The 13214-nt window shown below is 39.2% G+C and overlaps 1 protein-coding gene across 1 annotated transcript in view; it reads right to left on the bottom strand.

Moving 5' to 3' along the window:
- Positions 1–13214, bottom strand: part of LOC105098235 (ovostatin homolog 2) — a 40591-nt gene that overhangs the window by 12150 nt on the left and 15227 nt on the right. Inside the window, exons 12-24 of the mRNA XM_031444140.2 lie at positions 12357–12584; positions 11257–11311; positions 10433–10578; positions 9911–10060; positions 9051–9221; positions 8083–8227; positions 5447–5552; positions 4451–4679; positions 3971–4100; positions 3084–3202; positions 2300–2351; positions 948–1031; positions 57–233 (exon numbers count right to left, since the gene is read on the bottom strand). Coding sequence (XP_031300000.2) covers positions 57–233; positions 948–1031; positions 2300–2351; positions 3084–3202; positions 3971–4100; positions 4451–4679; positions 5447–5552; positions 8083–8227; positions 9051–9221; positions 9911–10060; positions 10433–10578; positions 11257–11311; positions 12357–12584 — 1792 coding nt within the window. The remainder of the gene's footprint in view (positions 1–56; positions 234–947; positions 1032–2299; positions 2352–3083; positions 3203–3970; positions 4101–4450; positions 4680–5446; positions 5553–8082; positions 8228–9050; positions 9222–9910; positions 10061–10432; positions 10579–11256; positions 11312–12356; positions 12585–13214) is intronic.

Below are 13214 nucleotides of genomic sequence, written 5' to 3' on the forward strand. Positions count from 1 at the left end.
TAATAGTAACAATTTATTTCACCTATTATGGGCAGAAATTACTTAAATCTTCTCACCATTAGATAAGAAAGAGATAGCTTTGGATTTAACTTCCTCTGTCAATTGTTCAGTAGATTGCAGATAGTCAAGGATGTACGTGTCAGATGCCAGCAGGGCAATGTTCTGCTCTCCGCCTCCAGAGGGCATTTGGAGAAGATTCTCCAGGTTCTGCACTGCAAGTCCTAGAACATCCCCTAAAAATACAAAAAGCAGCAAGTTACTACTGCTTACACGTGGCACCTCAGCACTGATGATGGTAGATAAAAAGAGGCACAGAGGAAGGAAGAAACATTGAAAACTGAGCCTAAAAAGTAGACACAAGGAAAGTTTTCATGACGTAATTCTAAAGAGGAGATAGGAAGGAAGAGTGAAGTTCAAGGTTTGTGGTATGAAAAACATTTCTAAAATCTTCTATTCCCCAAGGGAGGGGGAGTTAAGAAAGTGTGTTTGTTTGCCTATTTGCCTGCTTGCTTGTTTTTTGAGAAAATGACCCTATAAACTATAAACTGTTATCCATCCCGTCTCACAAAGTGTTAATAACAAAGAAGCCTGACATTTGCAAAACAGGCTTCTGTTCTTACTGAGGAAATTCGCAGCATCTTTAACAGCAAAGTGTATTCTGATTCTCCAAAGGGAAATTTAATATTTTAGATGAACGGGCTATAGCAGAACCTTTGTTTTCTAAATGCCAGCTGTCATTCAGCAGAATAAGTGTTTCCTAGGGACACGGATTTGACAACGGTTCTGCAGCACCAAGCTGAAGAAATCGTCCTCACCAATAATTCCCTCCCACTGATAGCTTAAGAAAATCTTCCTATCCTTTTGTTTGAAGGATTTTTTTTTTTGTTTGTGACCACCTCCATCACAATACTCAAATCATTGTGAAATGAAAAATTAAACCAACTTACCCACAATGGTGAAAAAGGCCCTGGCTGATCCTTCCACGACATTGTTTGGCAAATCCAAATCTACTTGCCTAGAGGCTTTGGTGCCTAAAAAGAAAATATCAATAATGTTATGGCTTCCTTTTATAAACTACAGCAGCAGATTTGTGGGACAAACATACTAGGAAATATATTCCAATATTTATTTTTATTTTACAAGGCATAAACTTGAGGTTTTGGTTGAGTTTGGAATAATAATACATTCAGAAAATGGCATATAAATCTGTGTATTACAGAATGATCTCTCCTCTTCATTAGTTTAGTGCCTAAACTATGTATGAAAAAAATGTAAAAAACTACTGATTCTGACATACAAAAGATCAAGCTTGGAGAATCCTATTAGGCATTAAAATTGAAGCATCATCTGACAGGATAAAGATGTGGTACATATATACAATGGAATACTACTCAGCCCTGAAAAAGAATAAACTAACACCATTTGCAGCAACATGGATGAACCTAAAGATTATCATTCTAAGTGAAATAAGCCTGAAAGAGAAAAATACCATATGAAATCACTTATATGTGGAATCTAAAAAAAGAGAGACAAAACAGAAACAGACTTACAGACATAGAAAACAAACTTATGGTTTCCAGGTTAGGGAGAAGAGGGTGGGGAGGGATAAATTGGAAGTTTGAGATTTGCAGATACTAACTACTGCATATAAAATAGATAAACAACAAATTTATACTGTATGGCACAGGGAGCTATCTATATTCAGTATCTTGTAGTAACCTATAATGAAAAAGAATATGAAAATGAATATATGTATGTATATGTATGACTGAACTATTATGCTGTACACCAGAAATTGACACAGCATTGTAAAGTGACTATACTTCAATACAAAAAAATCAAATCGTCATCAACCAGATAAAGCAATACTTGTGAGCCCATAAAACAGGCTATTTCAAGGGCAGTAATTAACCCATGGTTGTTTCACCAAAAGAGTACAGAAGCACAGGTTATATTACATGCTATTTGAGCATAATCTTGACTTTCTATTGTTCAAAATTGTGCCACATTCACGTGATAAGAGGAGTCAAAAATATACAAGATGGGAGAAATAGGCTGAGGCAGATCAATGTCATGGGTGAACTAAACAAAAAAATCTTGTAAATATCCTTTTTTTTTGGCTGAAATTATACAATGAAGATAGGGTCTGAAATAGAATAATTCCTCTACTAAATATTTGGAATGAAATCACTGAGGTCCTCAGTATGGCAAGTGGACTAAAGTGGAAGGAAAAGAAATAAACTAACCTGTGCATAAATTTTCTTTAGGACTAACTGGACCACTTAAAACATCCTCTTACCTTCAGTGCAGATAAGGAAACTTTGAGTCACTTCCTTTTCAACCCCTTCAGGCTGTCAAAGAGTAAACAAAAAGAACAGGCTAATGAGTCTGGGTCATCTTTCCCTGAAGGAAAAGCATTCAAGCATCAGCTCACAAGGGCATGGCTGGCACATGGCTGTCCTTGGGAAAAGACCCATTCATTGTCCCCTTCAGTTGGTCTCTGGAAGTCACTGCATGTTACCAACACCCATGGTAAGCCCCGTGTTCCCACAGTGCTTTGCAGGACAGAGATAACTTTAGTGTCTTAGCGGGACACCCTCAACTTCTCCGATCTTGTCCAGCTTCTCCAGTGGACAAACAAAAGCATCATGCGGAGCAGAAACATGCCAAGAGGTGAGGTGCAAATGCACCACTGACAAGGACTGACTCTTTTCGCGGAGGATGAGAACGACACAGGCGTGTGGGACAAACAGATTTGTCTCTTGGATGTGATAGTCAGTTAAAGAGAGGGAAGAGGATTAGGTGCACAGGAAGCATCATGAGTCAGGAGCAAAAAAAAAAAAAAAAAAAAAAAATCACAGGCCTGTTTCAAGTGCTAAGTTTTTCTATCCTGGGTCAGGTATTAATTAAAGAAAGGATGAATTTTATTTCTCCTTCATTTATTTAAAATGACATGTCTTGTGTCAATAGTAAGTATGGTCCATTCAGTAAGTCTCTTCAAGAAGGATGTCCTTTCATATTTAACTTAATAGATAATCTCTATTTTGTCCCCGGAAGAGCTTGATAATTCTGCAGACACATACCTCTACCAACAAACTTCTGACCACAGTGTCTTTCCAGTTTAGAATCTGCTGCTCAGTTGCATCTTTTGGGCAAGCACTACTTTGTCTGGACTCAGCTACTACAGTGATATTCACTTTACCTGAAAAACATTGCCAAATAGAAGTTAAATCTGCCATCGGTCCCTTCTGTAAAGGGAAATGATTAGAGCCTGTGAATCATCTCTTGAATCAGATGAACTGAATTCTACCCTACTTTTGCCTGGATCAAAATAACTCACTCTTTCTCCTGCCTGGAGATAATATGTATGTTGTGTTTTACCTGTTTCAAGATTCCTTATATTAAATGAGTGATTCATTTACCTGATTAGAATTCAAGAAATTATAAGAAAAAAATAGCCTTCAAAGCCAGAGAAAAAAATATGTGACAATGAATATATGTATGTTCATGTATAACTGAAAAATTGTGCTCTATGCTGGAATGTGACACAACGTTGTAAAATGACTATAACTCATTTTAAAAATGTAAAAACAAACAAAGAATATATTTATTATTATTTTTAATGGAGATACTAGGGATCGAACCCAGGACCTCGTGCATGCTAAGCAAGCACTCTACCTCTGAGCTATATCCTCCCCTCAAATTAGCATTTATATTGTATTTCAATCACATGCTTTTATACAGATGAACGGTGGGTTTGCTCCACACTAGCATGAGCAACGAGAAATTAGATGATACAGATAGGCTTTTTAATGGAGAGTCTAAAAAAATGAGAAATTTTTAAAATGGAGAAATTAAAAATGTGAGGGATAAAATGATTTTTGTATAGAGGATTTAAGGAAGATAAACAGAGGCAGGAAAAGTAGGCTGGTTTTCCAAGAGAGGCTGGCACAGACCCACAGCGGCTTACCCAGCTCCGCAGGTGTGAGAGTCCAGATGTATGTCTTCTTCTCCCCAGCTTGGATAATCTCACTGCCGTGGTCTTTAGGGGTGCTGAGATCTGCCTCAAAATCCTGAGACATTTCCAGTTGAACAAAAATCTAAAATAACAGTCATGACATTAAGGGTGGTAAGCTACAGACTCCTCCTCCCATCTCGAGGAAGTTTCTGCTTTATCTATTTTGCTTCAGGTTATCAAAAATAGAAGATACCAAATGCCTCTTCTCACCGGATGATAAATACAGTAGAACACACAGCGTGGAGCGACATTTCTTAAAGCAGTATTTAAGTCACTGCTGTGAATTAAAGCCACCATTTTTGAGGAAATGGAAACCAGGCTTATCACTTGACAGCACCATTTTACATTTGAGAATAGAAAGAGTATGGCAATATTTGAGGAATCTTTTGAGCTTGTTAGATTTTTGACTCCAGATCAAACGGAATAACTTACCTCAACACATGTATTCAGGTAGTTGAAGACACTGACGATCAAGTCAGATTGCTCGTTTCGAACAACTGAGAAGGGTAAGGTCATTTCAACAAAGAAAGGCTGAGAGACTTCCAGAGCAACCACTGAGGCAATGCCAAACCCAGCCTCACCATTCACACAGAAGCCGCTGGCCTCCCACTGGGTAATGGTATCAGGGATGACGAATGAAAGATTTGCTGAACCTGAGGAACTACAGAGAGAGATTATTGGAAAAATGCATTTTTTGGTCTAATCCAGGAACCTACATTTAGTGCAGAGCAAACAAAAAAGTATGAACCAAAGGTTAAAAAATGAGCGATAGTGTTTGCACAGGGCATTAGAGAGATATCTTGAGAGCTGGATTTCTGTAAAATTGAATCTTAAAAAGGTCACGTTTCTTGACACAACATTGTAAAATGATTATAACTCAATAAAAAAGTTAAAAATAAATAAAAATAAAAATCATCCAAAAAAGTTACATTTCTTTTTTTTTTCTATCAAAGTATAGTTGATTTACAATGTTGTGTTAGTTTCTGGTGTACAGCATAGTGATTCAGTCATGCCTATTATTTTTCATTATAGGCTATTACAAGCTATTGAATATAGTTCCCTGTGCTATACAGTAGGACCTTGTTGTTTATCTATTTTGTTTTATTTCATTTTTTGCGGGGGAGAGGTAATTAGGTTTATTCATTTGTTTATTTATTCTGATGGAGGCACTGGGAATTGAACCCAGCACTACCACTGAGCTATACCCTCTCCCCTCAAAGGTCACATTTCTTTAAACACCACATTATTTTTGAAAAATTGAGGCAGCTTACAGCTATCTGGATGAAATTAATAGACTAGAAACAATACTAGAGAAAAAATAAAATATATTGTCAGTATATACAAGTGAATGGTATTATAAACAACCAAAAAAAAAAAAAAAAAAAAAGAAATAATGACAGATGGGAAAGAAAACTATTAAATGCTTACCCAACACTGACAAGGTCCCAAATCCATGTTTCTGGGAAGTTTGTTCTTACTGTTTCAATTATAGCCTGTTCTACATAGTCAGAATTCTCCTTTATGACTTCACCAGCTAAGAGAAAAGAGAGAGAATGAAAATATGTGTTTCAATGACATACACCTGTAAGTTACATCTTTAACCACACCTGCTTAGTATGAAGCCACACAGATTGCTCCCGGGGCTCACTGCCCATGAATATGCTTCTCAGTCTAGGCGTCAGCATTTTGATGCTTGAATCTCTCCTGCTATTAAAGAAACAAACACATCCCCAAAAAAGCACCACCAGATATTGCTCCTCTGCAGCATAATTTGGGGAAAGTAATGTCTGTTCACTGAATGGAGTTTCTCATCTGATAGTCTGGCATCTGCCAGACAGCAATTCGGTATCTGCCAACTCCTTCACTAAAGTTTCTAATGACATTAATATTGCTAATTTCTGAACAATGCTTTTTTTTTTTTTTCTTTCCTTGGCCTCTAGGCTACATTTGGCGTTCTTAATCAGCGTCCTTTTCAAAGCAGTCACTATTGTTAATCTCTGTAACACTCCATCCTTCTAGCTTCCTTTTCTTCTCTTCTGCCATTCCTGTTTCGCTATTCGTGTTTGAGGATGTAGCCTCCTCGTCCTTGACTTGTTCCTAAGAGCTCTGTTTTAGGTTCTCTTTGTCTTACTGGGCACTGTCTCCACAACGATATCCTCATGAGTGGTTTTGTGACAGTATTTATGCTGACATCTCCTAGCCTGTGTCTCCCACCCGGACCTCTCTTCTGAGCTCCAGATGTGTGCCTGCAACACCCCTGTGCCCATGGATCTTTGGTTGCTTCACAGGCGTTTCAAGTGAAACTGTTCCAAAAGCATTATATCTTCCTCCTGTTTCCCTCCAGGATTTCCCAACTCCACGCAAAGTACCAAATCCATCCACTTTCCCAGATCAGAAACTCAAGAGTTGTCCTTGACCCGTCCCCCTCCACCCTGCATTTCCTGTCATAAACAACCAAATAAGAACAGCTCACAAATCTATCCATGTTTGTTTCCACGGCCTCTCTGTAGGAGTCCAAGCCCCACCATCTTTCAACTTAATTACTAGCTTTTATAACATTTCATTACAGACAGTCTTAAACAGCCCAAACCCCAATCTCTTTTTCCACAGAGCAGCCAGCTAGCTCTTTGAAAAACACATATTAGATTGTCTGCTTGAAACTTGGCATTAGAATGAACTCCAAGCTCTCTAAGTGCCATGCAAGGTCCGTGTGATCTCTGCTTATCCCTGCTGCTTTAGCTCTCTTTAATTTTGTCCTTTAACCATGCCTTCTGCCTTTCTGAAATGCTTTTAGTGTCTTAGCTTTCCTTTCATAGCACTTCCCTTTCTGCCTGGAATGCTCTTTGAACCCTTTCTGGGGGCACATTATCGTTCAACTTTCAGGTCTTAGTATAGACGCTACTTCTTCCAAGAGGACATAGTTGAGAAATTTGTCTCTTCTTCTCGTATTACTTCCATTTAATGTGCTCTTCTCGGGTCTTTGGAATGACCTATTTAATTATGCTTCCCTGTTAGACTAAAATTCCAGGAAAGCAGAGATGAAGCCACTGTGTTTACAATACAAAGCTCAGTGCCTGACCTTAGAGAATGTTTGTTGAGTGAATTAATAAATCAATAACTGAAGAAAGAAGAGACTGAAATGAATAACTTCAGGCCTCAGCACATTTTATTCAGCTATGAAGCAGTTCAGAGGTTTCTGAGACGGCTTACTAAATCTGGCTGAATCTAGTAGCAGAAAGGTAGATAGCTTCAACCTTGTGACGAGCACTTAGAGGTGACTTCAGCCTCAGGACTTCACCAGCCCCCTGAATTCTCACTGTGGCTGCTCTTGTATAACACTGTCAGGCCTTTCGTTTCTCTCGAGTGGACTTTCAGGTAACCACTCCAGGACCAGTCCCACTTCCATTACTGGGCTCACCTCAATGATAGGCCAGAGAGATTTAAGGGATGTCATTCAAGTATCTTCCGATCTCAAAGACAGCTTTGATTTTGGTTCTGTTTTGATGACCTGTTTTCATTTTGCTCCCCTAAGTTTCCATATTGGAAGTTGACTTAATTATCTTGTGCATCTAAGGCCATGGCTGAGTTTTGTGCCTACAGTCCTTCCAACAGGAAATGGGCTGGTATTTGAACCAACTTCTCTGATGCCACCTATTTGGCTAAGAATCAAAATGGCCTCTGCCTTGAACTCTGTGTACCACGATCTACACAGAATATATGTACGAGGGCCGCATCAGGACATCTCACTCTCTGTGTCTTACTCACTCCTGGTGACTGTCCTCGCACACTGCCGCACATCCCCTGCTCCTGCACATTTCTGCCACTGCGTTCTACAGACAAAAATGAACTTTCTCTCATATCTGAAGCTAGTTTTCCCTTTTAGCCAAAACCATTTTCACCTGTCTTATTCTACTTGATTCAACTGCAGGATATCTCCTTGTAGCCAAAAATAGGACATAATTCACATGTAAAAGTCCTGATTTTTTTATACTTTTATACCAAATACACCCAATTTCATGGCTCCTTTTAGCCACCTCTCACACACAAAATTCTAGATTACCCACATGCGATTCTGGACGGGGCACTGTACATGGGTTCATAACCTCCCAAGTTTAGATACAGTGGCCTAAGGAAGGGCTCCCCTCGCTCCATCAGACATACTTCTGGTTTCCGGTGATGGAGATTGGTAAAGACTTTCAGACCCATATCCTTCAAAGAAACAAAGAGCAAAAGACAAGTTGGGCATTCCTTGCATGCAAGACCTGAAAAAGGCCTATCGACCATATTATCATAAAAAAAATAGATGGTAACTATTCACATCACCTGTGCTGGCAAAAGGCTCTGGGCCCCGAGAGGTCAAGTCACCTCTACGATGTACAGAGAATCTCTAACTTGGAGAAGAATGATAATTACTGTGATTTATCTCGCCTTTATCACGTGCTAGGATTTTGCAAAGTGTTTTTATATCAGTCTCCATTTAATTTTAAGGAAAAATATTTATGAGATATTATCATCACCCTCATTAACATTAAAAAAAAAACACATACACAGACATGCACACAAACACACAGTGAGTAAATTGGAGAGCTTGGACTTGAACCAAAGTCCGTCTGGTTCTATAGTCCTCTCTTTGATACCTGTGACTTCAGTTACACAGATCTTTTTGTGGAAGCCTCAGCCTATTTAATTGATAGCCCAGGTGTAGATGGAGCACACTCTGTATTTGAGCCTCTTAATTTGATGATTTCTGCATAAAATTCATTGCAGTAAATCAAAAACCGTCTCATGACTTCTAACAGGAAGGTTTGTAATTTCAGCCATCGTATAATTTATTTGCAGCCAAAGAGAGAAAAGTCAACAAAAATCACTATCTTTTTTTTTATAAGATGGTTTCTGAGTGCTCTATAAGCAGATTTCTGACACTGATATCAAATAACAGGAAGAAAAGAACATTATAAAATATAGATCTGTGTTATGAATACTAGAATTACAATGGAGATGAAATAATTTTTAAAATCTTAAATGATCTTACCCTGACAATATTGTAGGCGTCTCCATCCCCATGGTTGCTTACAGGTGTATAATACAAGCCGTTGTAAAACATATCCTTCTGAGGAATGCAAGGGTCTAGCTTGCCATCATCCAGGTTGAGACCATGATAGAGATAACCATAGAGTTCTGTATTTGGAAGCAGATTATACACCTATGGGAAAAATTACATAGTTCCCAGTTATTTTAAGCACTCTTCTTATAATTGCAAAATTGGCAGTGTTTGTGTGATAAACATTTACTCTTGTTCTTTTCTTAGCAGCCATTGTACTTAATCCAACACCTTTGAGTCAACTCATTCCAGAAGAGGAAGCCTTCAGTTTTGTTTTATGTGGTCAACATCACGTTCACAGAAATTTTTTGTTTTGGCACAGGATTTAGGATCACATGTAAAAAAAGAGCTGCCCAGAGATCTGTGGATTACTCCAAGGCCCGGAGTACAGATAATTCATTGTGAATAGAATGCTAGAACTCCCAGGTTTGGAGGAAAACAGTTGCTGCCTGATTCTAAGTCTTCTCAAGAATCCTTCCAAAGAGAGCATAAAGTCAAAGAGAACAAATAATAACATCTATGACTTGTGTCTTTGACATTACTAGGATATAGAGAGTACCATGACTTTCAAACGATGTGTTAGAAGAGAAATAGACACCATAGTCCAACTGCTGCTGAAAATCTGAGGCTATGGAAAGCTGGAGAGAGGAGGCTTAGGTGACTACATGGAAAAGAGGAGACGGGCAGGGAGAAATTAGAGGACCTACATGCTCCACCTCAAATAAAAACATCATCTGAAGGGAAAGACTTGTTAGGGGTCCCGATAAAGACGAGGAGGTCAGAAGGCTTACAGTTTCAGCTGACAGCTGCGGTTCTGATTTCAGCAGAAGAACGCTTTTATCCACAGCCCGGAGAGCACAGAATGAGTCGGGGGCTGCTTTAAGTTGGAGACGAGTGCTGGAGCCAGGCAGCCGCCGCTCCTTGGAGAACTTCATGCTAACCTGAAGCAGAGGAAGAACAGGAATGAGGAAAGTAATTTTACAGGAAAATACTTCGAACATATTCAATCTTTTCCAGATAAACCTTCCTAGGTTTCTGTACCTGTATTTCTCTCACCCATTCTCCCCCTTAATTCTCCTTCCTTACAGGGACACCTCCCTCACCACCCGCCCATCATCTCAAGCTTGGCATCACTGCCAAAACTTATTCATTCGGTGTGGTGATTCTCTCACCCCCTAATAATTTAACTATAGCAGCGCCGATTGTGAGCTTCCCATGTGAAGGTTACAGAAGTCAGAAAACAAGGAGACAACAGGGAGTAAACGGCCCACCCCCTCTCACTCAAGACAGGGGAGAAATAGAAGAAACATTACCTTGTTCTTAAAGCACTTTTCAACCTGGAATCTGACGCTGTCAGCCACAATTTCCCCACCGGGGTGGAGGGTGTAGACAAGCATGAAGGCCACGGGGGCCAGATCGGCACTGACATTGATGGGGAAGGAGACGTTTCCCTTCCAGGCTGTGTAAATAGGAGAGGCCATCAGCAGACACAGTGCTTGAAGTCTCCCAGATCACTGGGCGCACTTAGATAAAAGACAACAGCTTATGGATAGAAGGAGCAAATCGAGATTTATTTTCAAGGTAGATAAATAATGGGAAGTATATATACAAGTGAAGAAGACTGCACAGTTTAGGTAGTAACAGTAATTGGGCTTTGGGCGTCACTTTTCTATAATGTACTTGATAATCTGGCGGTAATAGAAACAGGTTGAAATCTCTTTCATCAAAATATTTAGTAAAGTGTGTCTGTTAATCCCCAAACAGACACACACTTCTATACATAAAATAAACAACAAGGATCTACAGGGATGTATAGCACAGGGAACTATATTCAATCTCTTATAATAACATATAATGGAAAAGAACCTGAAAAGAAAACAGGCATCTGTATGTATGTGGGTAACTGAATCGCTTGGCTGTACACCTGAAACTAAAATTGTGAATCAACTACACTTCAACAAAAAACTTTTAAAAATATTTAGTAGGCTATACTTGGGCGATGTTCTTGCCCTCCATCCACAAATCATAATCTTAAGTGCCCTTCCTAACTCCTTCACTCTATCACTGTAACATTTTTTTAAAAGATAGAAAACTGAAGGAGAGTACGTATTGAAAAATGAAAATGTACTATACACACCTTTGTTTCTGATTTCCTTTTGTCCACTGAGGAAGATAGCTCCTTTGACCATTATCTGTGCAGAACAAAGGAAACATAGTATGTGATAACAGACTAAGTAATAGAGTATTATACTATTATTAGACAACGAATGACCTTGTGATAATTCTATTCCATAAGATAAGGTAGCTTTCACAAGCAGATATTAAAAATGGACTCTACACAACATTTTAAAATGACTATAAGATGTTTAAAAAAATTTTAAAAAATGTTTAAAAAATAAAAAAATAAAAATAAATTAAACTAAAAAAGAAAAAGGACTCTGACCACTTGGAGAAGAACAGAGAAAGTGACTATCATTGATTGACAACTTGTTGTGTGCTAGAAATTGGGTGGAAGACACGACAGCACTGTGTGAGGGTTCAGACTGCCGGGTTTCGAACAAGCCAAGTCATTTCGCTTCTTTGCCTCTGTTTCTTTATTTGTAAAAAGGAAATATTCATAGGGCTGCTTAATACAAAACACCCCATAACACTGCCTGACATACAGCACTTATCCTAGGAGGTAAGTCTTACTTCCAATGACCAATACCCAGCTGAAGAAGCTAAGGCTTAGAGAGTTAAGACAATTGGTCCGAGACCACCTAGCTCACACGATGAACAGGAGAGGGTGGAAGATTCCAATCAGGAGTCTTAATTTCCAAGTTTGTAGCTTTTCATCTTTCAACAGCCTTATAGAGACAAAACGGGCAAACGGGGACAGACCTAAAAGGACTAATTCTTCTTACTGCTCCTCAAAACCAGTTTTCCACTTTACTCTCTGGCAGCTGCTTAATGTTTTATTCTCAGGATGGATCGTATTCACTGGATGGGAATTATAATTGAATGCGCGAAATAGCAGACCCTGAATAGCAAGTGTTTCAACCTTAGAGGTACTGAAATTGCCTCGGATCTTTCTATGCATTTCTTTATTTGTTTCTGGGTTTGTCCTGCAACGATCCAGTAGCGGCCGGCAGCGAAGTGAGAAGGCTGGTTCACGCGGATTAACAGGGCACGACTGATGCGCGCGTCCTGAGCTGCACTGCGCTGAGCAGATCCGTGAACCCGCCGGCGGAGACTTACCAGATAGAAGAAGTTTATACCGGAATCACCGCTATGTGCTTCACTGTTTAGGGAGTAATACACAGTAACCACCTCCTGCTGATCGCATCTAAGCTGCTTCGTTTCGGGCACGATCGTCAGGAAGCTGTTGGTTCGCGAGTAAAAGCGCCGGACTGGGAAATAACCTTCCGAGTAAGTGGGCGTTAACCAGCTGGGAAGGTAGCAGCTCTTAGGTCGGATATATGTGGCCTGAAGAGATAAAAGAAAACAGGATTTTAGAGCTACAAAGAGCTTCCAGGCACGGGATTTATGAGGTCTCATCTCTTCAAAGCAGGGAGGGATCAGCCTGTGACTGACGTTTCGACGTTAAGTTATGGGAAGTAAAACACGAACAGCGCCCTCCTCTTTTTGTATATATAACACATGACTAACTGAGTGACTATTTCATTAGGTCTACAACGAATTGCTGACTTTTATTTTGTCATTGAAGTCAGAGAGTAGCCTTAGGCCTTGTGTTTTTCAGCTACATTTGAACACTCAGAAATTGTTTAACTGCAAAAATTCTGTTTAAGCAGAAAAAAGAGAAATCATAGCAGCTCTCTTGTCTGGGTGTGGAATGATCAAAGGAAAAAAGCCAACTCATTTTCATGAGCTATTTCTAGTGTCTCAGAGGAAAATATGGGCCATTAGAGAATGTCTAACAATTGAAACAAGCTCTTATCTCGTCCTCTTGAATAAGTATTCTCATGTATTATTTAATGAACAGGCAAACGTAGGAGATATCCTAAATTTTAAGGCTTTGTTAAAAATCTATCCTCAATACACATTATCTTTTAAGAGATTCCTAATGTACAAAATTCCTGACATTCAAATCCTCCG

This window comes from Camelus dromedarius, chromosome 25, assembly GCF_036321535.1.
Source record: "Camelus dromedarius isolate mCamDro1 chromosome 25, mCamDro1.pat, whole genome shotgun sequence".
In the NCBI taxonomy this organism is placed as follows: domain Eukaryota; kingdom Metazoa; phylum Chordata; class Mammalia; order Artiodactyla; family Camelidae; genus Camelus; species Camelus dromedarius.